Here is a 26,900-nt window from a genome sequence, read left to right on the forward strand (position 1 = left end):
TTCTGAATATTTTCGAATAAATCAAATAAAAACAAATAGCTAATTTGAATTTTAAATCAATTCGTGAAGTAGTTATCAAAATCTAATTTTTTATATTAAAAATAAATTTAAATTTCAAAGAAGGAAAAATGAGGAAGAGATTGGTGTATTATAAACCAAATCCTAATGGTAAAGTTATAGCAAAATGAAACATACAAAAGTTATGGCAATGTATGGAGCACATGACCATTTTTTAGGAAGTGATATTTCTTTTTCTAAAAGGTTAAAATAATATAAAAAATAACATATACAACTAATATATTAAAAATGTGAGAAATATACACATTAAAAATGTGAGAAATATACAGCTAATTCATTAAAGAAGTTTTAATAATATATGAATATTTCAAATATAAATTTGATAGAAAAGTCTAGATGTTTTATTGAAGTGAGTTAAATTCAAAAAGTAGTTAAATAAAATCTAAAATAGTAATAAAAATATAGAGATTAGGTTAACCAACAACAACATTTACGAACAAGGCAAGAACAAATCAAAGATTTAGAAATTTGTGATCATATACATGTCACACGAGTTGCCATATTTCTTATTTCTTTCTGAAAAATCAAATTCCGCCCTACACTCCAATTTCCCTCAAATAAATGGCTGACAAGACAAACAACAAATTTTAAATTTTCATTTAGAAAAATGACAAAAAAAGGTCGAACACCATTAGCTTAGAAGAATCGTTGAGCATTTTTTGCTAACCCTTTAGTTTTAAGTTTTTAAAAATCAAACTTATAAATATATATTCCGTCTCTAAATTCTTACTTCGTTATATACTTTCTAATTTCTATTAATATTTTAGAAAATCAACCAAAATTTTGAAAATTAAAGAAAAAAATTAGTTTTTAAAAAACTATTGTTTTAGAAAGTCTCTAAAAATTCAACTTTTTTTACTTAAGAAATAAGAAATATGAAAACCATGGTAAAAAATTGGAAAAAAAAATAGAGGAGAATACAATTGTCGTTTTTAATTTAAATCATATGATCTTGGATTCTTTTCATAAATAAACTTGTATACTCTTGATCAAAAGAGGTTCAAACAAAAAGAACTTGCACGCCATAATCCTTTATTTGTGCCCGTTCTGCAGTATCCCCATCCAACGCCAACCAAAAACATAACTTGAATCGATGCTTCATAGATCTTCTGTCTGCAATCGGATTGTCATCTATCTCTGCTCGCATCTGTCTACGAATTTGCAGAGCCACTCCCTTCGCCATTCATCCCGGCAAAAATTTCTAGCAACCCGAAAACCATCTTGAAGCTTGAAAGATGACAACAGTTCCAATCAATCAGAAAACCTGTCTAATGTTGATGTTTATTCTTGAATTTTTTATGTATTCCAGAAAGTGCAAATCATCTTGATTTGAGAAATGCCTTTCAAGAAGGGAAATTTCTTCACTTTCTTCATCGATGAAGATCCGTGGTACACCTACAAGACACCAACAGCATGTGTTGGGGAGTTAACAATCTATCTACATACGAATCACTCGGCATTATTTTGATTCAGATGTCCAAGATGATAACAAAACAAAAGGACAATGCAAGTGCAGGTATCTGGTATAGAAATACATTTCAAGATGATGTAAGAGTAAGCATTAAGGAGACATTACCGTGGAAACATTCCCTTGCTTCTCCAGCCATTAGCACAACATCTCCGCTTCGAAGAAACATGGCTATGGGTGGATCCTGTCTCGACTTACCACCCAAAAGAAAAATAGCTTTGCAACCCAAACTGGACGAAGTGGAGGCGAGCAGATATAATAGATAGCAGAATCAGTACCAGCCCATGTCCTTATAATGTATCAGAAAGAAATGCAATTGAAAGAGGATAAGTTAGCACTTAGCAGGATACCTCATGCTAACAATTGGCTTGCTCCAGTCAGCTTCCATGTCATCTAGGTGACCACCAAGCGTGTCGCCTGGAAATATCGATAACGTGTCAGTGTCATGGGTATTAGATAACATGAGTTTCATCTAAAAAACAATTGGTCATGAGAAGATTAACCTATGTATCTTATTAAGATTGTGAGTTCCTTAACTTTTCCAATGTGGGATCTTTTAACAATGGCAAGATTATGTTAACTTTCCATGAACAATTTTTTGTTTGGTTACCTGAAGCAAAATAATTCACTATTGCAGCTTCAGGCTTGAATTCTTCCCCAGTTGGCATTGCAGCAGCCGCCATTCTTTTTGCAAGTTGACATAGCGCAGAGGGTATCTTATTATGGGGCAGAGATATGTCATAGCTTCGCTATGCCATAACAAGGTGATTAATTCAGAAAATAACATATCGAACATAGCAACAGAGACAATCTGACAGTTTTAGCGTTTTGGAATAGTCCCCTAAAATACAACTTCCAAGTAGAAACCATTCAAAACATTCAAAACAGAGTTTAAATTGGTATAATACGGGAAAAATGTGGAGTTTTATAGTTAAACTCACCTTGGACCAATCGAATTGTAGGCCAAGTGTACTCCAACGCAACTTTCGAAGTAATACTGAAGCAGGAATTGATTTACAGGCCGTCCCTCTTTTGGATGAAACAGTATTCTCCTCCACAAACTTCCAATTATGAGTATTTCCATTGCTGACGGAACGTTCAACATCAGAATCAACGTTGAAATCAGAGATTTCATCATCTTCAACTAAAACTTTCTTTCCCTTTGCTGCGATGAACAGGTCTTGAATTGATCCATAAATAGCATTGTGGTTGGTTCTGTTGGAAGGCTGCGGAAAATTCGTTAAACTCTCCCTGATCCATTGGCATTGTTCTTGTAAGCTCAACGCTCCAGGAATAAAATAAAACCCTACATGTTAAACACATAAAGAGCAACTGAATTTGGGGATATTTTACATCGAAACAGAGCCGAAAATGGAGAATCGGCAATACCAGGACGATTCTCCAAGCAGAAAACTGGCCTATCGAGATCGCACTTAATCGCATTCACGCCCAGCGGAAGTGCACCATCTTGTTTGTAACATCCGAGGATGCACTTGAAATCGATAACCTCAGACAAATCGACTTGTTTCGGTAGTTTTTTCCTGAGAGCAATCGCAAAACAGAGTTCGAAACATCGTCTCTTGCAAGGAATTCAATGGCAATAGAATGAAATAGAACCTGAAAGATCAATTGTGAAGGAATACTTTTTCGAAGATTTGTAGGTATCGTCGTAGTACAGTTTGTATTTCTTTTCTGCTCTTCTGAAAGCGGTGCGCTCGGAATCGTCGGTCACTTTGTCGGATCCGTACATCTTATCCACCAGGATCCGCTGTCACCGGTAAGATGCTGGATCGGCGTAAGATTGAGCTTCTGAATTCTGACGACGGACGGGAGAGGGATAATCAGCTTAGGGTTTTGACTGGTCCGTGATCGTTACCATTATTATTATTATTGGATCGTTGTTGTTATTATTGTTAAGAATGGGATATTAGATAGTATAAAAAGAAAACTATGCCGCCTGAGTTAGACCTTTTTTTCTTTTTTTTTAAAAAAAATTAATTCTATTAAGATATATTCATTTTGGCGAAAAATCAAACAAATAAAGGGGTAAGGAGTAAACTATTATAGTCTCGAGTTATTATTCTTTTTGTTCGGATATAATAATATGTGTTTGAGGTGTAAAATATTTTTGTTTGAGAAGGAAATAGTAAACATGATAGCAAATAGTGTTGATAGCTAATTGGGGGTTTTGAAATAGTATGTATTGCTAGCAAGAGGTGGTTATTATTCTTAAGACAGTCCTTGTCCCAAACATCTCCCTAAATATTTATTTTTTTTATTATCATTATTTTGAAAGACATAATGTTATTCCTATAGCTTATTATGCTTTGACATCATTTTAGGTTGTTTTTTGGTTGAAAAGATAATTTTCTATATTCTATTTTCCCTCTTATTCGTATTAATGAGATTTAGGAGTACTACGTTTTGGTTGTTTGTTGTTGGCTTAAAAAAACTTATTATTCTTTTTTTCCCAGATGCTTATAAGTTGGTAAACATCATGTCTGATGATAATTTGGTTTTTTACTGTTTTTTTTCTTTTCATAAGTCTATGATTTTTGCTATTTTTAGTCTAATCTTTTGAAAAATATCACTACAAAAAGGTAGAAAATACCCCCCCCAAAAAAAAATAATAATAATAATGGTGGGGAAATTGATTTGACCCATATGGATATAATGAAAGAATGACATAAATTGTTGAGTAAAATAAATTAGCATGTGTCATATACTAATTTCTTATGATCATCTCAATCTATGAGGTTTTTAAAAACTCAAAAGTCATCGAATTTATATTGCTTTTAGAAGTTGTTGAGTGGTTAGATCCTAGTGAATTTCATATATATGACATTAATTATACTTTTATTTGGAAATAGCAATATATGAAATTATTTTAAATAAATTGCATCAATTACACGTGATCAAATTTTCTCGAAATTCTAAAATCCCTCCATAATTCGTAAATACTTTGTAATTAATTTTGATGGTTATAGATTTCATATAAACATAATTTGACTTTACAAAAAAAAAAAAAAGAAAAAAAAAAGAAAGATATAAGTTGGCTTGAATCTTGTTTTTTGATCAAATATTTATTTCCAAATTGATTACCATATTTTTATTATTTTTCTAATCGATTTCAAATAAGCATTCATAACTTTATTGTTTTTAATCGATTATAATATTTGTTGTTTTCTCAAATCGTTTCCAAATAAGCATCCATACATTTTTCTTGTCCTCACTGTATCTTTTCAACAACAAGTTTTTTTTTTAAAAAAATCATAAGTGGGATATACTTATTTCTCTTTAACGACTTCTCGAAGAATAATGAAGCTCGATTGAAGAAGAATTTACTTGAGAATGGATGTCTACGGGTTAATCGAGGATCCTAACTTCAGGTTTGATTTATTTTTTTCTAACTTTATAAATGTCGTTGTCGGTGCCAATACCACCTTTAGGTTCAAAAATTCGTTCAGATTACCTATAACCCACGAATCTGTTCAAAATTTGTAATGTCGCATCTTTGTGTCGTACGATTGTACCTCCTTAAGTTTATTTATGACATCAATGCTTTTGATTATGGAAAATGGGGACTTATGGAAAGGAATTACAATGTAATTAATTATTTTATGCCTACCAACGACACTTTGCAATTGAGGGTTTCTTTAAATTTGGAGTTTCAATGGGGTTTTTATGTTTGAATCTTAAAGAACTATAATGTAATGAGTTCTCATTATCTCAATCACCGGATATTTTTGGTGTTATTAGATCGGTCATTTTATTTTGAAATGTTTACGTCACATTTTAGTTTGTTAGGAGGTTAGATATTTTATTTTAATTAAATCTATTTTAAATACCAAAAAAATCTAAGTTATTATGATTTAAAAAAACAATGTTATCTTTAGAATAAATTAATTGTAGATATTATTTGGGGTGTTTTTGTAATCTAATAATTAGTAATGAATTAAATTCAAAGTAGTTTTGCTATTTTTCATAACCTAAAACATAATGCTATTTTTCAAAATGAATATTTAGAGAATGCTATTTCTCTTATTAGCCCAAAATTGAATGGTTTGATGGGGTATTTGGAAGGGGTGAAACCCACCATTTCAACTCTCCAACATCAAATTATTGACCACATTCCTAGAGTAGGAGCAACACGATGAAGTATAATACCACAACTTTTCAATCAAGTGACTACAAAAAGAAATAAATAAATAAATAAATAAATAATACACATTACTAGGAATGAAATTACTCTTAGATATTTAAAAAATGCATCGTGTTTTTTTGTGCAAACTCTAAAAAAATAATAATATTTCGTTAATTGTTGATCCCATTTTATCAACCTGGAGGTGAAAGGACAACTCTCCTAATATTTTATTATTAATGTTCACATTTTTTTTAATCATCACATTATGAAAATACAGAATATAAAAACAACAGTATTTGACTAATAACTTTCAAATCTATAATATAATCATAATAAGTTAAAAAAGCATTATTAAGATATATATATATATTAAAAAGAAAAAGAAAAGGAAAAAGAAAAAGAAAAAGAAAACCTCTTCGATTCTCCCCACAGGACAGGCCACACCATATATTAAAAGGAGAAAAAGAATTATATACGATAATTTGATAATTTATGAAGAAACGAAAAATAAATAAATTTACCGCCATTTCGTTCCTTGTCCTAAGCAACCACAAATATAAATCCAATCGTCCCCAAATTGCTTCTTGTTAGGGCGGTGGAAAGAACAAATATCTCTCTATTTCTGATTTCGCATACTGCAAGCATTTCCCAGAACTCAATTCAAGCTAGAGAACAACAAATGGCCGCAACCAGGTCTATGATGCGTTCTGCATCCATTTTCTTAACGGAGCCATCGCGACCCCTTCACTTCACTCCTCCTTCTTCCTCCTTCTCCCTCCGAACCAGGCGATCCTTCACCCATAGATTGTATTGCAATGTCAGGAGAATTACCGCTCGAGGTTTTCACTTTCCTAAACCAATTGTTCTCAATTGCTCCCACGATGAGACCCAATCGACGTCGTCCTCTAATCAGGATGGCCAGGACCCTCCTCAGGAGGCTGTTTTGAAGGCAATTTCAGGTTTCCACCTGACCTTTATGCTATCAAGGCTTCCGAATTGTAAGCCGTAAATCAATTTGTTCTGTATCATTCCTCGTGTGTGCTTGTGCCTGTTCGTGTTTCTATTTCACGACTAGTTCTTAATTTACGCGATGTAACTGATAGTCAGTTCCGTTTGATTGCTTGATACAGAGGTATCTAAGACAGAAGGGAGGGTTGGGCATACCACGAATATGGTACTTGGAGGAACAGTGACTAGTGATTCTACTAACGAGTGGCTCGCTTTGGATCAAAAGGTACGGAATAGTTGCCCCATTACCTAATTTATGTATGGAATGGCTGCTTCATATCTTTCGATGTTTGAGTGAAAGGTCAATTATTATTGGTTAAAAAAGTGGTTGCTTCTCTCTATCTTTGCTGCAGTGAGTTATAAGTAGAAGAGTCAGGGTGGATTTACCTGTAAAAATCACATTATCTAGCTAATTGCTTTGTCGTTTTACCATCACCTTTAATTTTGTATGATTATTGGATAGGTGAACTCGTACCCGGGTGTTAGAGGCTTTACAGCGATTGGAACTGGAGGAGATGATTTTGTGCAATCTATGGTTGTTGCTGTGGAGTCTGTCCTCCAACAACCAATTCCTGAGGTGATTGTTTTCAGTTTCCACAGAGTATATCTTTCACTTCATTCTGCAGATGTCTCGTTATATATTGTGCATGTGTGTGGAATTTCTTAGAAATTGAAATTTATGCTTGCAGTTAGTGATAAAATTAGGCCAGATAATATTATTTCCTTTTTTTTTTTAAAAAAAAAGTGGGAGACGTATTATTTCTGATTAATATCAGTTAGAAACTATTATACCAAGTGACTTGATAGTAAAAATTGGAAGAAGTAGCCCAAGTCCAATAGGTCTTATCAATTAAAAAAATCTAGGTTCAAAATAGGACGAGATTGTCTTATAACAATTTCCAACAAAGTTGAACTACAGCAAATGTCCGAATATAAAATGCTAGAAGTGTTATTTAAACTCTTTTCAACTTCCATGGACTGGCAAAGTCTATCATTTTCCTCACCCCTCACACATGATAGCTAACAAAAACTATTGTGAAAGTTTTTGTGTTTGTGGACAATGATGGTCACTGCATTAAACTCCTAATTTCCTAACGATAAGGTGGATGCTCATTATTTGAGCTTCAAAAAAGTTGCAAAAGTTCTTATTCTCCGAGCTTAATATGTCATATGGTATAGAGGAATGGCTGGTCTTTCTCATGAATAGCGTGGGCATAGAAAAGAAATTTCTAGAGAGTTATAGGATGGATCTGCACAGCCTGAAGGAAGATATATTTTGGAGAAAAATATGCTAAAGTGACTTGAAAGAAGAGGATCAAAATTCTACCTTTTCCCATCTTTTGGTTGATGGATGAAAGAAAAGTATACTCGTTTCCCACATGCCATCTTTTCTAGTGAGTTTGATTAATGGCTTAAAGGTGATAAGTAAGTTCGTCGAGTTTTTTGTCAAAAGCCTTTCATGTATTAATTTCTTCCCTGGAGGCATGTGTTTGGATTTGGTTAAGGTAGATGTCAAAGTGGAGCTGGAAATTCCTTCCCAATAAGGAGGAGCATTGAGAGAAGAATTTGGAACATCATCAAGGTTGATGTAATAAACGTGTTACAGTGAATGCTTGTGTAAATGCAACCTACATCTGTGGATTCTTGTAGAAATCTAACCTTGTTTACAACCTTAGATTCTTGACCTACTAGGCTCCCTGTCCCTCAGTTTCCATTTTTGTTGGCTTGTGAAATAGTATATGTCTTCTTTATTTTTCTTCTCTTTTAATTTTTTTTGAGGAAACAATCTTATGGGTCTATAAAATTTCAAAAATAGAGGAAAGCCAAGCCCTGTGTGAAGGGTAATAGAAAAAGCTCTGTGAAAGGAGTATCAATGCTACAATCGTTGTAAGGGGTAACAAGTTTACATCAAGAAAGCTCGTCTTTAATTTTGTAAGAGCTTGGTTTGGCTCCTGGCTCTCGAAAGAAATAGTAGGTTCTTCAGAAGTCAACAACAAAAGATCCTTTAGGAGCTTTATGGACCATTATTTTTTGTGGCTCTTCTTAGAGTAAATTGTATGCTCCTTCAACATAAACGGTTTTACTTCTTTTTCTGACAATTTGAAGCCATGGAGCCTGGCTTTCCTCCCCATTCATCTTATCCATGAAACCGTTGCTTACACACACACAGAATGACATTTATGCCAATAAAGGGCTACAAAAAGAGGGAATCAAACTAGTGATCGAGACTTTTTTCTTTGGTTATGAAAACCCTACTGTTCCTTTCAAGCCAAAGATTCAGGGATTACTTGCTGATATTGCAGATAGGAAATCTTTTATATTTGCGGTAATGTAAGAGGCTAAGAGCCATGTCCCTATTGAAGTAACACGTAATTCCAGAACTTACAGCATAGGAGGTTGTAGGCAATCATTAAAAGGACCAAAAAGAAGGGCCTACGAAAAGACTTGTTATTGAGAAGGCTTATGTCAAGGTGGTGCTTGGTGGCTTAGGCAAAAAAAAAAAAAAAAAAAAAAAAAAAAAAATGGAGATCTTGAATTTTTTGGGGTGCTAGTATCTACTACCAATTTCTCAGCCGGGCCCAATAGAAGATTGGATTTTGTTGGTCCCTATCTACCCTACCTGGGGTGGGGTGGGGTGTGGGGTTGGTTGAATTGGTGCCTGGTGGTCGATTATTTTAGTTGGGTTATTTGTAAAAGGGATTGTTGATGGCTTTGTGATTAGGATATCTTATTAGATTTTTCTCTATGATAGACCATCGCCAATTTGTTCAAGGCTATCAAATTCTTTCAACATCCATTTGGGTTTACAATCAATTTAGCAAGATGGGTCGTCATAGGGTGAACTGCTCACCTTTGGGGTTAAGTACACCGAGTCTAAAGTGCTTACATACCAGCTATACCTTGGATAGAGAAATTGTAGGTTTTCTAATAAGCCAGAAGGATTATGTCCTTTGATTGAAAGAGTTTGCACTGGTGACTCATTTATTACTGTATACTATTCTTTTAATTAAATTTAGATCATTGGATATGGTGGCCTCATGCTGCATCATATGCTGCTCAAACTTAATTGATTTTCATATCCTTCTTCAAAACTTCATCATTGTAGCTTTAGTTTACACACTTCCTAACTGTTGTATCCTTTGTTTTAAGCTTCACAACCACACTACTCAAGTCTCAAGTACTAAGTGAAATTAAGGCACAACAAATTGCCATTTCTTTTGAATTTCAAATGTTCAAAGATTTGAGGGACCTCGTACCTTTGTGCGAGCTTCTTCAATCCCCTTATAAAACCATTTCTAAGTGCGGGAATGACATTCTAGAGATTGGAATTTAAGTTTGGAAAGAAGAAGCTGTAAGGCTCTTCGATCCCTGCACAAAAACAGCTAACAAAACACAGAGCAAAAGAAGAAGAGAACAGAGAATAATAGGGAAAAAACAGTAGTCGTTCTTTTATTTATATGCTCCCTCTTCAATACTCAATACACACGTAAGGAAACTTCCCTTTAGACCTTTCCCAAAATACACCAGCACTCCTCCTTCTAAAACTCTCGAGACTAACAACCCAAAATGGAAAATATCACTCCCAGCACCTTTGAGAAGCCGGGCATTCCTCTTCTACAAAAAAGCCTGCTCAGCTTTTTACCAAATTCTTCTTTGACGTCCTCCTCCCTTGCCATTGTTGTCCTTTACAACCGTCTTGTGGTCCCCTACTCAATATTCCCTTCTTTTGCTCCCATAGTTGTTTGTTCAATTCCTTTTTTACCCTTCGTTTATAGGTATATATAATTTGTGGTCTTACAATACCTCCCTTCTCGAAGTGAACCTTGTCCTCAAGGTGGAAATGAAGAAACTGTTGGTTCATGATACAGACAACTTCCCACGTAGCTTCATTCTCAGTCAGCTCCTTCCATTTGACAAGCCACTCGTTGGTAGCTAAGTCTCCATTCCATCTTACTCCCAAGACTGTCTCAGGTATCGTTTGCAGCTCAAATTCTTCTGTCAGGATGGGTGAATGCTGTTGGATTTGATGGCCCTGTCCTAGCTTCTTCTTCAATTGAGATATGTGGAACACATTGTGGATTGCAGCCTCAGCCGGTAAGGCTAACTTATAAGCAACTTCTCCCACCCGTTCGACCACTTGGTAAGGACCATAGAATCTTGGTGCCAACTTCTCACTCCTCTTCTTTGCTAAGGATTTCTGTCTGTAGGGTCGTAGTTTCAAGTAAACCTCTTCCCCAATTTCAAAAGTCAACTCTCTTCAGTGTTTGTCTGCATGTTTCTTCATTCGATTTTGCGCAATGACTAAGTTTTCCTTCAGGGCATTGAGGGCTAGATCTCGTTCTTGTAGTTGTTGTTCTATCGAGTTGTTGGAGGTTTTCCTATCTCCATATGTGACTAGGGGTGGAGAGGCCTTCCATAGACTGCTTCATACGGAGTTGTCTTAATAAAGATGTGAAAGGTCGTGTTATACCATAGTTCAGCTTGAGCTATCCATTTGTTCCATTTCGTCGGTTGTTCATTACAAAAACAGCGGAGATAGGTCTCAAGGTAGCGGTTCACCCTCTCGGTTTGCCCATCGGTTTGGGGATGGAACGAAGTACTTCTTTCAGCTGAGTTCCCATAGTCGTGAACATTTCCCTCCAAAAGTTACTCAAGAATATTTTATCTCTTTGTGTTAAAATTGATAAAGGGACTCCATGGTGTCGTACCACTTCTTGGATAAATATTTCATCTACTTGCTTGGCCGAGACTGGGTGTTTGAGTGGTATGAAGTGTGCATACTTACTTAAACAGTCCACCACCACCATTATGGAGTCATAACCCCTTGCTTTCGGTAAGCCTTCCACAAAGTCCATACTCCAATCTTCCAAAACTAGACAAGGAATGGGGAGGGGTTGTAATAAACCAGCGGGAGATAAAGCTTCACATTTGTTTCTTCGGCAGATTTCACATCCTTCTACGTATTTCTTCACGTCTGTCTTCATCCCTTGCCAATACAATTCTTCGCTCATCCTTTTATAGATCCTTTAGAACCCGGAGTGACCACCTAACACTGAATCGTGGAATGTATGAAGTAATGATGGAATCAAACTAGACCTTCGAGAGAGTACCAACATATTTTTATATGTCAATCGGTCATGTTGCCATTTGTATTTCGGTTTTTCCTCTGGATTTTCCTTCAATATGGCAATGATCTTTTGGAGTTCTTTGTCCTCCTCAACCTCTTAGCGCTACCTCAATATCGATTATAGTCGGGGCCGTCATTACACACAATTCCACGGAAGCCGGCATCCTAGACAATGCATCCACCGCTTTGTTTTGCAGGCCTGGTTGATATAGGATCTCAAAGTCGTACCCGAGTAGCTTTGTCAACTATCGTTGGAACTGGGGTTGTACTTCTAGTTGTTCAATTAGAAACTTTAAAGCTTTTTGGTCCGATATCACCAACAGGTAGTGTCTCCATTTCTATACGGCTAGGACTACAACCATCAATTCCTTCTCATATATGAACTTGGCTTGAGCCCTTACTGATAGTTTCTGACTGAAGTAGGCTATAAGTTTCGATTCTTGCGATAGCACAACTCCTAACCCAAATCCAGAAGCATCGGTCTCTATCACAAAGGTCTTGGAGAAGTCAGGGAGGGCTAATACCGAAGCTGTCACCATGGCTTGCTTCAGTTTTTCAAATGCCCGAGTGGCTTCCTCATCCCACCTGAATGAATTCTTCTGAAGGAGCTTGGTAAGGGGGGCTACGATGCTTCCATATCCTTATACAAACCTCCTATAATACCTTGTAAGCCCTAAGAATCCCCTCAGTTCGGACACATTCTGTGGTTGGGGCCATTCTCTCATCACTTTAATCTTTCCATCATCCACTTCCACCCCTCGGGCTGAAATCCAATGGCCTAAATATTGGACCCTGGTTTGACAGAATGTGCACTTCTTTCGATTGGCAAACAACCGATGATCACGAAGGATGTTGAATACAACTCCCAAATGCGTCTCATGAGTCGAGATGTTTGGACTGTACACTAGAATGTCGTCAAAGAAAACTAGGACAAATCTACGAAGGAATGGTCGAAATACCTGGTTCATGAGTGATTGGAAGGTGGCCGGGTTTGTGAGACCAAAAGGCATCACTAGGAACTCGTAGTGGCCTTCATGAGTCCTGAAAGCTGTCTTTTCAATGTCCCCCTCACTCATTCTGATCTGGTGATAACCCGATCTTAGATCGAGTTTGGAATAAACCGCTGCTCTGTGCAACTCATCTAGTAGCTCTTTGATTACTGGTATGGGGAATTTATCAGCCACAGTTGCTTGGTTTAGCTTCCGGTAGTCAACACAAAATCTCCACCAACCATCTTTCTTTTTCACCAAGAGAACAGGGTTGGAGTAGGGGCTATGGCTTGGTCGTATGATTCCGGCCTTAAGCATCTCTTCCAATAACTTTTCAATCTCTTCTTTCTGGTTATGGCCGTATTTGTAGGGTCTCACATTAATTGGCTTTTGGTCTGCACTCATCAAGATGCGGTGGTCAACTGCTCTCCTAGGGGGAAGTGTTGTGAGTTCTTCAAATATGTCCATGTTTTGTTCAAGTAAGGCTTTGATCATGACTGGTAGTCCCTCATCTTCATTTGGTTCGTTTAGCTCCTCATCCCCTTCCTCATTCTTGAACTCGAAATTCTGGAATTCTACCAAAAATCCTTGATCCTCTGCTTGCCAGGTCTTTGTTAATGCTTTGAAGGACACTTCTGCCTTGGTCAAGGATGGAACACCTCGTAGCATGACTTGTGATTCCCCTACCAAGAAAGACATGGTTAGTGACGGCCAATGAACTCCCATAAACCCTGTTGTGCATAACCACTTCCCCAACACCAGATCCATTTGTCCTAGATCGATCACCAAGAAATCTGCCTTCACAGTCAAGTCGGGAAGCTTCAACTCTACCGCTCTGCATAAACCTTCCCCTCGTATGGTTGCACCATTCCCAATTATCACTGAGAAATTCTTCTTGTTTACTGGAAGCTGTAACTCCTTCACTATCTTTTGGTGAACGAAGTTATGGGTTGCTCCACAATCGATCAACACTACCACTTCTTTACCCTTCAGTTGTCCCTTTAACTTCATCGTGCCTTGGGCAGACAGCCCACACATGGATCTCAACGTGATCTCTGCCGTCTCCTCGGCTTCTAAGCCTTCTTTTCCTCTCGGTTCCTCTCCTTCCTCTCCTTCTCCGGTTGTTTCTTCTCTTTCGTTGGTAATAAACAGCATCAGCTCGCGGTTTTTCTTAGCTTTGCATCGATGTCCAGGTGCATACTTCTCATTACATCTAAAACAAAGTCCCTTATCAAGTCGGTCACGAAATTTGCTATCAGAGAGACGCTTCATCGACAGTTCCTTCCTCATGAGGTTGCCTTTCATAGGCAATGTTATGCGTTTTGTCGCTTGAGACTCTACCATTTTCTCGCTCTTCCTATTTGGCGTCCCACCCTCCTTCACTTGGGCTTCTTTTTTGCCTGGTCCAACTACTCCTAGGTCTGCTAATACTAACTTCAGGGCCATGTTTCTATCACTCACCAGCTGGGCTTCGTGCATACATTCTTCCAAGGTGGTTGGCTTTCTACTAATAACCTCTGCTCTCAACGTTGGTTCCAGCCCATTTATGAAAGTATCCTTGAGGACTTCTTCGGCCAGGTCAGGCAGGGGGGTCGAGTATGTCACAAATTTCTTCATGTAGTTAGTATACGACCCCTCTTGCTTTATTCTCAACAACCGCGCGCCTAGACTACCTTCTCCGGTAGGTCTGAAGTATTCAAACATCCTCCTCTTCAGCTCCTCCCAGTATTGATTGCTTTCCCGTTGTGGCTCCATCGGAACCAGTCAACTTTGTCTGGCCCAAAACTGATGACGGCTACCTTTACCTTCTCCTGATCGGACAACTCGTGGATCTCGAAATAATGCTCAGCTCTATACACTCATGATTCCAGGTTCTCTCTGGCGAAAACAGGTATCTCTAGCCTTTTGTATTTGCTTCTATCGGCTCCTCCCCCTCCATTGCTGGGTGTTGAATCGGCCTCATCGATCTTCCCCTTAAGTTTCATTCATCGTCCTTAGGTTGTTCTCGATTCTTCAGCCTTTCGAGCAACATTGCTCTTTCTCATCTCCTCCGTGAGTTTTTCTATGTTCTTGCAAAGTCCCATCAGCATCTCCTTCATTTCGGAGACTTTCTCGTTTTTTTCCATTCTTTCCTCTATTTGTTTTTGAGCCATAGCTCTCGTTCGCCTAGGATGAAGCGGGCTCTGATACTACTTGTAAGGCTCTTCGATCCCTGCACAAAAACAGCTAACAAAACACAAAGCAAAAGAAGAAGAGAACAGAGAATAATAGGGCAAAAACCGTAGTCGTTCTTTTATTTATATGCTCAGACTCAATACAGACGTAAGGAAACTTCCCTTCAGACCCTTTCCAAAATACACCAGCACTCCTCCTAAAATTCTCGAGACTAACAACCCAAAATGGAAAATATCACTCCCGGCACCTTTGAGAGAGCCGGGCATTCCTCTCCTACAAAAAAGCCTGCTCAGCTTTTTACCAAATTCTTCTCTGACGTCCTCCCTTGCCATTGTTGTCCTTTATAACCGTCTTGTGGTCCCCTACTCAATATTCCCTTCTTTTGCTCCCATAGTTGTTTGTTCAATTCCCTTTTTACCCCTTCGTCTATAGGTATATATAATTTGTGGTCCTAAAGAAGCCTGCATAACAAATTTAGAGGTGCAGGAGTGGATTTTTCTTCTGCGGTTAGATGGTATATCTTCAACGACTCTTTGCATCGTGAATAGGAAAAGGGAGAATTTGGGTATGTTTCTCTCTAAATCTCTATCTCATAATATTGTTCCAATGCAGGAAGCCGTTCATAATGAGATTTGAACTACTATTTGGAAACCGACTTATCCAAGAAAGTCAAACTTTTTTTTGTAGACTCTATTCTTTTGTGGGATAAATACACCTGATAAAATCTATGCGTGAATCCGATTAATATTAGCAGCCTCATGATGGTGTGCTTCATGTAGAAAAGATAATGAAATTGTTGATGACCTTTCCATATGGTGCCTTCTATTGGAAATAATTTGTCCATATATTTTGGAGACTGTTTGATGTTTGTGTGGCAGGATTCTTTTCTCTATGATCGTGTGCCAATCCTTTCAAAGATAAAGTTGAAGGGTTGCTGCGTAATGCTTTTAGAGATTTCTATTGGAAGATTTCGGTAAAGAGGATAGGAGAATCTTTCCGAGTGGTGATAGAAATAAATTGTAATTGAAGAGTTTTAGGATGCTTTGCTTTTTGTTTCTTCTACAGCAAGCTCTTAACTCTCCTTTTTCATAACTACTCTTTTTCAACACTTTGTACAATGTTCGAGATTTTTGTCTTTTCTTTATCTCCCTTTTTAATGGCTTTCCATATTTCATTTAATTATAGAACAAAATGACAAGATATCAGGAACGAATATGTAAAAGCTAAATCCAAGTAACATGAGAGAGAGAGAGAGAGAGAGAGAGAGAGAGAGAGAGAAACCCACTAGAGATTATGTTTTTTGCGATTCAACGTAACCTTGGTGAACACCCTGTTATGGTTTTCCATTGAAGAATTGTGCTGGTAGGATAGAAACACTGCGTCTGTATATGTCAAAAAGATCTTTGGTAAAAAAGGGAGGAGGAAAGATATGAAAGAAATTGAACGTTTAGTTGGTCTATGTCGAGCAAACACAATTTCTCTAGCGAGTGAACTATCAGGGTGTTACTGTTAAAATCAGACAATAGAGGTATGTGGTTGATGTAGTTAAAACAACAAATTGCCGATGGCAAAAGTCCAAATTTCCATCAGGGGTGTGAAGTAGATCCTTGCGAATATTGATGGTTAATGCGCTAAGAAAGTGGACCTACTCACTTTGTCCTTGATGACAATGAAGTTCTATTTAGTCCCCACCATCTTTAGCGTTCAGGTTAATTCTTACGCATTAAGGTTTTGTTTAACTAATTTGGTTGTACCTTTAGTTTATTTTATTATTGTTTGTTCTTCTGTTTTCAGTATTTTTTTTTACATTGCTTATAAATAGGCATCAATATTCAATTCTTTCATGAAATGATATACAGAGGATTTTCCATCTCTGGTATATTAATAGTCTCGAAAGATTTCAACCAAGTTAATGATTAAGTCGTCATGAAAGTATGAGGGCATGAATTATCATAAATGGACGGCCTCTTTGATTGACGTGCTAAAAAATAAATCTCCTTATTACAGGGCAAGGTGAAGCATAAATTTTCAGCAAAAGGGAAGTACATTTCGGTAAACATTGGACCGGTTCAAGTAATTTCCAGTGAGCAGGTCCCTCCTTTCTCTTCTATTAATTTGTTCATTAATGATGCCTTACAATTTGTTAGCATAGTATGTCCTTCACCCGTCAACAAACATGTTTGATCATGATGCTTCTTGATTTGGTTGACCCCATCCCCAAAATAAATAAACAATAGGCCCATGTATATTAGTTTTGTAGATAAACAGTTTCCAGCCTAATCAAATCTCATCCCTGGATCCAAATCCCCAACTCTAAAAAAATGTAAAAAAGAATGCTTTTGTTACTACAACTTTTAATATTATACTGAAGATTCAAATTTCATTTGAATCACTTAAATTTTAGTTAAGGAATGGATTCAACTGTTGCTATTAAAATCTAAGTTAGGAACTAACGAACAAAAAGCATGAATTATTTTACTGTCAAGTAGATTATAATACAAACATTTTTATACATCAACATACAAGAAAATTGAGAAATTTATAGGTTTAAACGTGGTCAATTGCTAGAGAAGAATAAAAGGACAGAAGGTTAAAGAAAAATATGTTAGAAGAATTGTAGATTACATCGTCACGTCACTTTTTCACTGAAGATTTTTCTGATGTTCATTGGAATTTAAACGAATGAACTTCTGATGAATTAAAATAAGTTTTTAAGAAAAAATTAGGGACTAAGTAAAGGACTTTCGTAAAGTAATCTTAACTTAGATATTATCTGCTGCATTGAAAAGAAAAAATTATTAGTTGGCCAATTATTTTGAAATTCATGTCATGTGGATGGAGAACGATCTGAGGTGAATCTTTTTGTGGATGAGCTTCTGATGTGCGATGTTTTGTGGTTTCCCTTTCCAGGTTCAAGCCGTATACAACGCAATGAAGAGAGATGACCGTATGAAATACTTTCTATAACTCTCGTTTTTGAATTAGGGTTTACTTGTACGCGTCCTTGTAATGTAATCACTCTTATCCTTCTAGATATCTTGATTATTCCACTTAAAAAGTTCTCTAATTCTACATCATCTTTTCTTCATCTCTCTGACTTCTTTCTCTTGCATTTTAATTTCCAAACCTAATCACCTTTCATTCATTTTAGGTTAAATTGCAAACTTAGGAAGTTAGAATTTAGTTTCTATGGTATATATTTAGAATTTAGTCCCTACAGTGGGACTATTTTTTAGAATTTTATCAAACTATAAGAACTATTTATGAACTTAAACTTTTATCAAATTATAGAGACTAAATTCTAATTTTCTTACTAAATTTACAATAGTGGCTGCCCATTGGCGTTGTTTGCTAGCTTGTTGTTGATAAGCCCTTTATTTTAAATTTTTGGATAAAGTATTTGGCTACCACAGCGCAAAACAAATGCTCCATCTTGTCTTTTATGCACATCCGTTTTCTTTCCCTGTCTCTTCCAATTTGAACGTTTGATGGAAATTTTAACCTAACTTGATGCAAATTTCAAATCCATTGGACTTTATGAATTATGTAAGCTAAAAACATCTGTCATTATTTTGCTTTCACTTTATTGTGCAGTTAGTTATATGATCACATAATGGCTTGAATTTTCTCTTGCCATAAAGAGAATATTGATAATGACTATTCTTATTGAACTCTTTCCAAGGAGCATTCAATTCTTCTTCAGTTAATGGTTGGAAATTTGAGTTGTTAAGCTAGAGAAATCAACCACCAATGTCAAATATGGAAATTTAGATTAAAACATCATCGCCACCAGAAAAATCTCCCATAAAGACCAGCAAGAAACTCTGAGCAAGTTCGATCAAATTAAAAATAAATGTAAATAATACGTTTAGCTAATGATTTGAGGCTTAAAATGGGAATTTAACTTGAAATATCATCATTATACAAACGTGGTAGGAAAGTGGAGACGACAAGAAGAAAAAAGAGAATACAGAAAGGGGAAAAAAAGAACAAAAAGTCAATTAAGAGAAGATGAAATCTTTTACTTTTCTTCCTTTGTCCGAAAACACAGCCGGAGTTGACGGCCAAAATTGTCTGTCCGCCGCATGACCTCAGACTCCGGCGGGTTTTATTGATATTCAAAGAAAATTTTCCCTTCAACTCTCTCACCGCCGGTCAGTAGACCGATAACTATCTTTAGACAAAAATAATTTCAGAAACTGCGAATCTCCAACAAACCTCTTTCTGATCTAACAAAATCGATCCGAAGTTCGATCGGCTTCGCTCATATTGGCCGCCGGTGGAATCTTGAAATGCCATAACCTTCCAACTCCATTAACATAATACTTATTCTTGCACAAAAACTCCTGCGCAAATGTCCTCTCCACTTTCCGATCAACATCGTGTAGAAACACATCGGTAACGCCGGATCCTTTCCTATTCCTCGCCATCACGGCGGCGGAGAATATCGCCGCCATCCGGCCCGGAGCCTCCGCAAAATACCCCCTCGGCGCGTCGATCATTATCAGGTCCCATTCCTTCTCGTAAATCTCTTCTGGAAGATTATGAAGCGCTAACTTACACTTTTCATTTCCCTTAAGAAATGCCTTCGTCGGCGAACAGTACGGCTCCGATTTGTAAGTTGAAAGCAACCGATCTGCCTCCTGAAGCTGCGTCCGGTACTGGACGTGATAAGCTCGAAGCATCGGAGCGTCTTTTAAAACCGTCTGAACCCACTTCGGATCCTCTTCAAGAAAAATCGTGGTTCCGAGAGGATTGAGCGACGCCCACATCAATGAATCGTGGCCGAGCCCGAATACCAGAAAATTGCACGGACATCGAACCTTCAATACGTCGAATGAGATATGGATCTCGTCCAGTGATTGCTGCGGAACTGTCTTCGAGGTCGCGTAATGGATTATTGACTGAAGCTGGATATCCGCCGGGGAATACCCGGTGATTGTCGGTGCTCCGGTGCCGGAAATGGAGCAGAATAAGTTACTGTCCACGAAACCTATGTATCCGGAAATCAACAAAGAACCGGCTATTAAGCCGGCTATGGCCAATCCGAGAATCCATGGCTTGGCTGATAATCGATTCTTCATTTGGAGTTGATGAGAACAAAATAAAAAATTTCAGCTCTTCAAAATGAATTCAAAGAGAGGCGTTTGGTTCGTTTAAAGGTTTAGAGAAGACGGGTTGCGATTGGACGGTAGTTGAAAAGACGTAAATACCCTTATCTTGAGGACCCTCTTGGCCTTGACCCAATGGTCGTTGACCGGTTCTTTGGTAAAATTGATTCTCGATTCAACGTTTTGCTGACTCACGTGATGATTGGATGTTCTTCCCCGTTGTGGGGTCCATTCTAAATTCCGCGTCCAGTTACCTTTCGCCACGTGTATCAACTAGGTCCTTGTTTCTACCAAAGCCATCCACAATTAATTTAGATTAATACCAACTGGTCGCTGTATTTTCTTGTTTTAATTTAATAAATCAAATGGACTCTTATTTCAAATAAATTAATCGTTTCGATTTGGATGTTTATTTATTTATAAATACGTAACCAATAAAGTCAAAATGTGTATCCTTTAATGTCTAATCCACCTACATATAGCCATGAACAACGGCCACCATAACCTAGCTACTTCCTAGGAGATGTTTTTTAAATAACATTAATTGCATATAATTCCAACCACGTCTAACAATGAAATATAATAATAATAATAATAATTATTATCATTAATACCCTGTATTAAACTTCCTACATGCTAACTTCAACATAGATCAATTGGTTAAAATATCATCATTGACCAAGAATTTAGAGGATAAATCTCTTTACCTTTTAATATGTAGTTCTTCCCAAAATAATTTTTTTTAATGTGCTGTAATGTTAGATTATATACTAAAACAAAGACAAAGATGGATGCAACATATTAACAGACAAAAGTTGGAACAATCAGTATCAGAAAAATTTAGTTTAAAGCTTAATAGGATATTAAAATGAGTAAAAACAATTAACTTATAGAATTAGTTTATGAACTTTCAATCTTGTATCTTATAGATCATTGAAATTTTAAAATGTTTGAAAGGTCTTTAAAAATTTTATGTGTAATCATTTTTTACATATATGATTTTTTTTTTTAAAAAAATTAATTGATCTATTAGATATACATAAAATCGAATTTATGTCTAATAAAATTTAAATTTTCAATTTTGTATATAGTAGATTCATATATTAAAAAAATCGTAATCGTATTGCTAATGGCCTATTATATTTTAATTTACTTCATCATTAAATAACAATTTATAGAGTTGTTTTTTTCCTTATTTATTGCACATTAAAATGTGTTGTCATGGGAAAATGATTTAAAAGAACAGCGTACAAAGGTCTAGTGTAATAGTTGATGACACTTTTCCTCATCCACCAATTCATTTCCGTCGTTAATTATAATCGAGATGGTTCATGGAGCTTATAATCGTATAGGAATGATTTTAAAATTGTTAAAAATCATTTCAAAATTAATTCGAATTATATCTTTAATCGTTTAAATTTAATTTAATATTTAATTTTATACTTTTCAATGTAATTTTTATATCATGAGAATGGATTTTAAATTATTAAATTATATGTTTTGGAATGATTTTGAAATTATCAAAAGTGATCTAAACCATTTTAGAATCATTTTCAAATATACTCTAATTCTCTTAACAAGTAGGTCTTGACCAACATGTTCACACATTTATAGCTTAGGTGCCTATTTAGAGGAAAGCTACCTGAACTTTCCTAATATTTCTTCTTATGCAATGGATGTTTCTTGTGACTCCTCAACTTTCATCCTCTCATAGCTCTTTCTTTAATGTCAAAAGGAAATTAACAAACGTATTGCAAATAGTCTAGGTGCATATATATGGACGTTGTTGGGACTATATAGTTATTCCTATCCTTCTAAACGTAAGAATCTAGCAATTTGTGAGAGTCATCCATATCAAACCTCTGAAGCATCTTAAAGGATTAACGTTAGAATGTTTTCAATAAGTTATTTGACATTTCGAACAATCAAGTACGAAGGTCCATAACTCTAGGGTTTAAACCCTCGTAGCACCATTCATTATGTATTATGTAACATTATCTCCAATAAAATTATTTGCCTCCGCTCCGTGACGTAACTAACACATTATTAGTAAACCTCGTAAATTTGTGTCGCTTCCCTATACTTTACATTTTCTATATTCTTTATTTGTCAATTTCGTAAAAGTTAAGTTAAAAACATGAATTGCATATAATTCCTACCACATCAGAGAACATAAACCATGCAATAATTTTTCAGTGAAACTACTGAGACTTCAACAAACGTTGTTGAATATGCTAGTACATCAACAAAAGTTGTTGTTGACACATCGAGTCAAACACATTCTTCTCAAGAGTCGAGAATGTCTCGATGTAGTGGGAGGGTTATAACCTAATCTGCTCGTTATATGGATTTAACAAAAGCCCCAAGCTGTCACACCAGATATGATATTGAGGATCCAGTATCTTATGAACCGACAATGGCTGATATGGACAAAGATGAATGGATTAATGACATGAATCTAGAAATAGAGTCTATTTATTTTAATTATGTCTAGGATCTTGTAGATCAACCTGATGGGGTAAAACCTATAGGTTGCAAATAGATCTACAAGATGAAAAGAGGTGCAGATGGGAAAAGATGCAAATCTTTAATGCTAGACCGGTGGTAAAGGGTTATACCCAAGTGGAGTGAGTGGATTATGATGAAACTTTCTAGCCTGTTGTCATGTTTAAGTCTATCAAAATTCTCTTATCCATTGCCGCATATTATGACTATGAAATATGAAAAATGGATATCAAGACTACCTTTTTAAATAGAAATTTTGATGTTGACATCTATATGAAACAACTAGAGGGATTCATAAAACAAGATCATGAGCAAAAAATTTGCAAGCTTAATAGGTCCATTTGTGGATTGAAGCAAACATCCAGATTTTGGAATATAGGGTTTGATAATGCAATTAAATCTCATGACTTTGACCAAACTATTGATGAACCATGTGTCTACAAGAAGATCATCAATAGTTCTTTGTGTTGTATTACTACAACAATTTTGAATATAGATCTCAGTTTTGGACTGCCATCATATACATATGATGGAAATTTGCAAACTGCCATTATATCTATTGGCATCGTAGGATACGATGGCGAATTGTAAACTGACATCAAATATTTCCACTATTGTACATGTACGATGGCGGTAGTGAACTGTCATCTTACCATAAACATTTGATGGCAGTTTTGTATGATGCCGGTTAAGAATTGACATCATACTCGTGCTATCATACCTAACACAATGATGGTTAGCTACGATGTCAGTTTGTAACTGACATTATATGGGTCATGGATGACAGTTGGGAACTGACATTGATTCTAATCAAAGTTATTTGGTTTAGATGACGTTTAATAGTTGTTGTTGTATACTACGATGTCAGTTTAATACTGACATCATATTTGTTATAACCTACAACAAATTATTAGCAAAATATGAAACTTAAATCCTGCATAAACAATTTGTTAGCTTTAGGGCTTCAATCAAACCAAGTATTTTGATGATAACAAACTCAGATTTTTTTACTAATATTTTTAGTATTTTAGAGTCACTATCTTGTAGAGCTCGGAAAGATGATTCCAACACAATTTGAATCGCTCAAATCAGAGTTCAAACGAGAAAGTTATAAGCAAAAGAAGATTGAAGAGGAAATCCAACGTGGCAGTGACACGTGGCACCTTGCTGGCGTGGCGATGACGTGGCACATGATGTGGTAGTGACGTGGCGATCATGGATGAATAAGATAATGACAAGTAGTAGCTGATATTTTTAAAAAAAAAAGGAAAAGGAGGAGAAATTGTTAATTGACGCGCGGATCAATAGTATGGCGACACGTGGCGCGGTTTAAGATTTTTCAGCCTTTACCAATTTGATTTCCTTCCTAAATTGTCATCCTTTAAATCCTTTTCTATTCTCCAAATCTCAATAACTCCAATCTTTCAAAATTCCTTTTCAATTCCTCTCTTAATTACAAATCATTTATTTTTCTATTTTTATTCAATCTCTACCCTTCATTTGCAATCATATCCAATGGCCAAAATTTATCCCTCTCGCCTATAAATTCGACTTGATTTTACTCTTTATTCAGACAAAAAAAAAAAAACTATCAAGGCTCAAGCTCTCAATTCTCTCTACTCTCAAATTCTTGTCCTCCTTGCTCCTAAATTGGCCTAGAGTTATTTTTGTGAGTTTTTTTTAGTGCTCAATTTGTGTATTTAGCTTTCAAGAGGTAATATTGTGAGGTTTTCTTTTAATTTTTAGGAATTATATTAAGGTGTGGGTACACCTTGGGTTGTGAAAAAGAGAAATTGGTTTGATCCTAAAAAAAGAGATCTTGGGTTTCTCTTTAGCCTAAGAAAAAGAGGGTTGTGTATCGGTTTGGTCCTCACCTGCAAGAGGATCACTTAGTGTAATACCCAAGAAGGAGTCTTGGAGAGTGGAGTAGGCAATTTACCGAACCACTATAATTTCCAGTGTTTTTTCTTCCTCTCTCTTTTATTTCTTGTTTTCAAATTTTTTGCTTATTGTCTTAGTTATTTTTTTTAATCTTTCATAATTGCATGATTTAATTTTTAGTGTGTTATTTAAATTTATCCTTGATTAAATTGTCTTTAAATTTGAAGTTATCATAGCTTGCACGATTTAAGTTTTGTCTTGCATAAATTTTCTTTAATCAAATTAGTGGGTTAACTTTATTGAGCATTGTTTGAAGATAAAATTAATTTTTAAAAATTGGTAGTCAACCCTATTCACCCCCTCTAGTTGCCTTTAGATCCTACAATTGGTATCAGAGCGGGTAGCTTAGTTTTCTTATTTCAAAAATATTTTGTAATTTTTTTTCTTGATTTTACATTCTATTTTTTTAATCTTATTAAATCTGGAATTTTTCTAATTTTTGCAAAAAGTTTGAAAAATTGAGTTTTAAAAGCCGTTTTTATTAGAATTTTTTTTTCTTGAAAATTGGTTATTAAAACCTTTTTTTTCCTCTACTTCTTAATCTTTGAAATCTTTTTGATTAAAATCTAAATTTGGGAAAAGTATTTCTCTTTATAAAAATCTTTTTTTTTAAAAAAAAATTATTATATTCTCTTCCTTTTTCGCAAAACTTAATTGTTCGAGCTTATGGCAACTACTAGAATAAATGGGTATGGTGAAGGTCAATCTACCACTAGATCACCTTTGTTTGATGGATATAATTATGCATGGTGGAAAACTAGCATGAGAATTTATTTGATTTCTATTGACTATAATCTATGGGAAATTGTTTTTAATGGTCCTTTAATTCCTACTAAGATAGTTGATAATAAAGATATTCCTAAGGAAGAAAAAGAGTTTAATGATGAAGATAAAAAGAAGTTTTCTATTAATGCTAAAGCCATGAATTGTCTGTTTTGTGCTTTATGTCCTGATGAGTTTAATCGAGTCTCTGCATGTAATTCTGCTAAAGAAATTTGGGATATGCTTGAAGTAACTCATGAAGGAACTAATCAAGTTAAAGAGTCAAAGATTAGCATGTTAGTTCATAATTATGAATTGTTTAAAATGGATGCAAATGAACTATATCTGAAATGTTTACTAGGTTCACGAATATTGTTAATGCTTTGAAGGGATTAGGAAAATCTTATACCACCTTTGAAAATGTGAGAAAAATTCTTAGATCATTGCCTAAGAGTTGGGAAGTTAAGGTGACGGCGATCCAAGAAGCAAAAGACCTCTCAAAACTTCCATTGGAGGAGCTCGTTGGATCTCATGACACATGAGATAATCATGAAGGCCAATGTGGAAGAATATGTCAAAAAGAAGAAGAGCCTAGCATTAAAGTCCACTCAAGTTCAAGAGGACTCTGAAATTGAAGCTGAACTAAATGATGAGGAGTTCGCTTACTTGACCAAGAAGTTTAAAAAGCATTTTAGGAAAAGGAACTTCTCAAAGAAAGTCAACAATCAAGAAGGCAAAGGAGAAAAGAGCAGCATAGATACAATCATCTGTTATGAATGCAAAAATCCTAGACACGTGAAGTGGACTGTCCTCAAAGAAAATCCATTTCAGTGAAGAACGAGAAGGCCATGAAAGCTACTTGGGACGAAAGCAATGAAAGCGAATCTGAAAGCGAGGAAGAAGTAGCAAATATGTGCTTTATGGCTTTTGGAGACGACAACGACGACGACGACGAGGTAAGTCCTGAAAACCTTACTTTTGATGAGCTCATTGATGCATATAATGAAGTTAAAATTGAATTTGAAAAACTAGGTTGCAAATATATGTCTCTTAGGAAGAAAAATGCTAAGTTAGCTCTTGAAAATAATAATTTATTAATTGAGCTAGATAATCTAAAAGAGAAAAATGAGACATTAGGAAAAGATATAGATTTATCTAAATCAAATTTGCATGCTTTAAAAGAAGAGCATAAATTATTAGAAAATAAAAATGAAGATATTTCAGCTACTCTTTTAAAGTTTACAAATGGAAAAAAGAATTTAGATATCATGATGGGTAAGCAACAATGCATATTTGATAAAAGTGGCTTAGGTTATAAACCTCACCAAAAACAAAAGAAGTTTACAAATTACTTTGTCAAAGAATGTTCTATTATTTGTCATGCATGTGGAAAACATGGTCATAAAGCTTATGCATGCAATTTAAGAAAAACCAATATTATGAATGAAAAGAGATGATTCCTAAATTTTTGTTAGCTATCCCCCAAGGACCCAAACAAATTTGGGTACCTAAGGTTACATCTTGAGAACTAATTCTCTCAGGTATGTTTGAGATCCATAAAGAATAAGTGGTACTTGGACAGTGGATGTTC

General features: G+C 35.6%; 4 protein-coding genes across 4 annotated transcripts; 2 read left to right on the top strand and 2 right to left on the bottom strand.

The window, feature by feature from the left end:
- Nucleotides 1-986: 986 nt before the first annotated feature.
- On the bottom strand, nt 987-3,458 carry LOC120080794 (oxidoreductase, 2OG-Fe(II) oxygenase family protein). Its single transcript, XM_039035436.2, has 7 exons — nt 3,190-3,458; nt 2,936-3,087; nt 2,488-2,852; nt 2,157-2,295; nt 1,897-1,963; nt 1,655-1,776; nt 987-1,473 (listed from the first exon to the last, which is right to left on the bottom strand). The coding sequence occupies exons 1-7, from the start codon at nt 3,294-3,296 to the stop codon at nt 1,334-1,336; spliced, it is 1,092 nt and encodes a 363-aa protein (XP_038891364.1). The 5' UTR covers nt 3,297-3,458; the 3' UTR covers nt 987-1,333.
- A 2,711-nt stretch (nt 3,459-6,169) lies between these two features.
- LOC120080787 (phosphoribosylformylglycinamidine synthase) lies at nt 6,170-17,265 on the top strand. Its single transcript, XM_039035415.2, is given in 5 exon segments — nt 6,170-6,649; nt 6,821-6,924; nt 7,162-7,275; nt 16,998-17,087; nt 17,089-17,265. Coding segments are annotated over 5 exon segments (642 nt in total). The 5' UTR covers nt 6,170-6,369; the 3' UTR covers nt 17,143-17,265.
- Nucleotides 17,266-18,869: 1,604 nt separating this feature from the next.
- LOC120080786 (glucuronoxylan 4-O-methyltransferase-like protein (DUF579)) lies at nt 18,870-20,482 on the bottom strand. The gene has a single exon (XM_039035414.2). It carries the CDS (start codon nt 20,072-20,074, stop codon nt 19,220-19,222), a length of 855 nt encoding a protein of 284 aa, XP_038891342.1. The 5' UTR covers nt 20,075-20,482; the 3' UTR covers nt 18,870-19,219.
- Nucleotides 20,483-25,468: 4,986 nt separating this feature from the next.
- Nucleotides 25,469-25,851, top strand: LOC150035308 (uncharacterized). The gene is made up of 2 exons (XM_090315302.1): nt 25,469-25,605; nt 25,671-25,851. The coding sequence occupies exons 1-2, from the start codon at nt 25,469-25,471 to the stop codon at nt 25,849-25,851; spliced, it is 318 nt and encodes a 105-aa protein (XP_090171428.1).
- Nucleotides 25,852-26,900: the final 1,049 nt, after the last annotated feature.

Source organism: Benincasa hispida, chromosome 7 (genome assembly GCF_027475165.1).
Source record: "Benincasa hispida cultivar pf3 chromosome 7, pf3_genome.v1.1, whole genome shotgun sequence".
In the NCBI taxonomy this organism is placed as follows: domain Eukaryota; kingdom Viridiplantae; phylum Streptophyta; class Magnoliopsida; order Cucurbitales; family Cucurbitaceae; genus Benincasa; species Benincasa hispida.

Excerpts from the sequence above, each read along its gene's own strand:
- LOC120080794 (XM_039035436.2), bottom strand. The coding sequence starts at position 3,296 with ATGTACGGATCCGACAAAGTGACCGACGATTCCGAGCGCACCGCTTTC. Across the intron at positions 1,777-1,896 it reads AAGCCAATTGTTAGCATGAG|TTTGGGTTGCAAAGCTATTT; the intron begins GTATCCTGCTAA and ends CACTTCGTCCAG. Across the intron at positions 1,474-1,654 it reads AGCAAGGGAATGTTTCCACG|GTGTACCACGGATCTTCATC; the intron begins GTAATGTCTCCT and ends GGTGTCTTGTAG.
- LOC120080786 (XM_039035414.2), bottom strand. The coding sequence starts at position 20,074 with ATGAAGAATCGATTATCAGCCAAGCCATGGATTCTCGGATTGGCCATA.
- LOC150035308 (XM_090315302.1), top strand. The coding sequence starts at position 25,469 with ATGAATTGTCTGTTTTGTGCTTTATGTCCTGATGAGTTTAATCGAGTC. Across the intron at positions 25,606-25,670 it reads AAAGAGTCAAAGATTAGCAT|GTTCACGAATATTGTTAATG; the intron begins GTTAGTTCATAA and ends AATGTTTACTAG.